The following is a 1,939-nucleotide window of genomic DNA, read 5'->3' on the forward strand; positions in this document are numbered from 1 at the left end:
GTAGTTTTCCTTCTAGGGTTTATGGGGATCTAATAAATAATATGAAAGGGTAATTTTATGATTGTTGATCATTGATGCTTAATTGATTTCCTATTGATTGTTTAAATGCTATGCAATTAGATTTGGCCAGGTTTAATTGTATGAGTTTAGCTATATTGATTCGAGATTCGAGAGATGAGAATTGATGTTTAGGCTTAATTTCAATAGGCGGATTAATTTATAAATGGTTAGGTCGAGATTCGAGAGATGAGATTTAATACCGGTAAATTAATTCTGTGATTGTAATACGTAGCGAAAGCCCTTTATGATCTGATTAATTAAAGCATTGATGATTGATTGTTGTGTTTTACCCTAGAATATTGTTTATTAGTGAACCTATGCCCTAGGCTTTATTATTATTGATTTCTTCCTTAATTATTCTCTTTACTCATAATCTTCGTAGCATAGTTTATAATCACAACAAATATTGGTTACTTTAATAATTTAGACTAATATTAATTAATTAGGAGTAGAAAGACTAGTTTCCCTGTGGATTCGACCCTACTTCCCTATCTGCATAAGCTAGTGGACTTAGGTAATTATTTTTGATTAGGTGATACGACTTTAGCCTGTCAATTGTCAACTAGGATTCGCTTGATCATGCAATTTCCAACTGGGAGCGAGATCACTAGACCGTCATGTTGGCCTTCTACTGCGTCGCTTTCTTCAAACATGATGGGGATGTCTATCTTGGATTTCTCCCTTCTTGTCTGGTTGATATTTGTTACTCTCCTTTGCACGTCGCTTTGCTGCTGAATATGTTAAACTGCATACTTCCGACCCTCCTGATATGAAACAGATGGTTTTGATAATTGGAGGCGGAGGAGGAGGACCTCCTTGCTTAGACTCTCTTTCCTTCCCTGGAGCTTTAGATCTATCTGACAGGAGCTCTTTGAGGTAGCCTTTCTTCAGTAAGTATGCAACTTCCTTTCTGAGCGCGACACATTCATCAGTAGTGTGACCGATATCTGAATGGAAATCACACCATCTGGATGGATCTTTCTTCTCTCCAGGCCTATCGCTCCTTCTGGGCCATTGTACAATATCTCCCATCTTGTTTAAGGTCCTTATTACTCCTGCAGGATTGACATTGAAGCAATACTCATGTAACTTGGGTGGGAGTTCAGGATCTTCCTTATCAGAAAATTCTCGTTCGACAGCATTGACTGATCCCTCATCAAAGCGTGAACGCTGATACGGCTTGAATCGATGACCTCTTCTAGGAAAGTTGTTGTTCCTTCTTGTCGGACGATCTTCATCTTTTCTGAGCTTTGGAGTCTTTCTTGCATATGCATCTTCTTCAAATCTGACTTGAGCCATTGCCTTAGCTTGCACGTCTTCAAAGGTTGTACAGGGATACTTGGTCAATTCCTTGTAGAGCTCGCTATGGTCTAGCAACCCTCTTCTGAATGCTTCAATTGTTGTAGGAGCATCACACTTGTGTATCCCAATCTTTTCCCTGTTGAACCTGTTGAGATAATCCCTCAAGGATTCACCGTGTCTCTGCACAACACGGTATAGATCTGAAGATTGCTTCTCTATTTTCCTGCTGCTGGCGAACTGGATCTTGAATAGGTTTACCATTCCTGCAAAAGATCAAATTGTCCCATTATCTAAATTAATGAACCAAGTTAGAGCTGGACCTGATAATGTGGCTCCAAAGCCTTTGCACATGATAGCCTCTCTGATGTCTCTAGGGATTGAGCTTGTCATCATCTTCTGTTTGTAGAGGGACACGTGCTCATCAGGGTCTATTGTTCCATCTAGTGCTGGGCACGTGCCGTGCCGGGCCTGCCGTGGGCCGTGCCTAGGCGGGCCTGGTACAGTGTCGTGCCGGGCCTGGCACGGCCCACGGTGGAGGCGGGCCGTGCCGTGCCGGGCCTGCCTTCAAGCATCCCTG

At 42.1% G+C, this 1,939-nt stretch overlaps 1 protein-coding gene across 1 annotated transcript; it reads right to left on the reverse strand.

Annotated features, from left to right (window-relative positions):
- Positions 1-705: 705 nt before the first annotated feature.
- On the reverse strand, positions 706-1,623 carry LOC145596768 (uncharacterized). Its single transcript, XM_081652970.1, has one exon. It carries the CDS (start codon positions 1,621-1,623, stop codon positions 706-708), a length of 918 nt encoding a protein of 305 aa, XP_081509096.1.
- Between the last annotated feature and the right edge of the window lie 316 nt (positions 1,624-1,939).

The sequence above is a fragment of the Chenopodium album genome, chromosome 20 (assembly GCF_948465745.1).
Source record: "Chenopodium album chromosome 20, dcCheAlbu1.1, whole genome shotgun sequence".
Taxonomy (NCBI): domain Eukaryota; kingdom Viridiplantae; phylum Streptophyta; class Magnoliopsida; order Caryophyllales; family Amaranthaceae; genus Chenopodium; species Chenopodium album.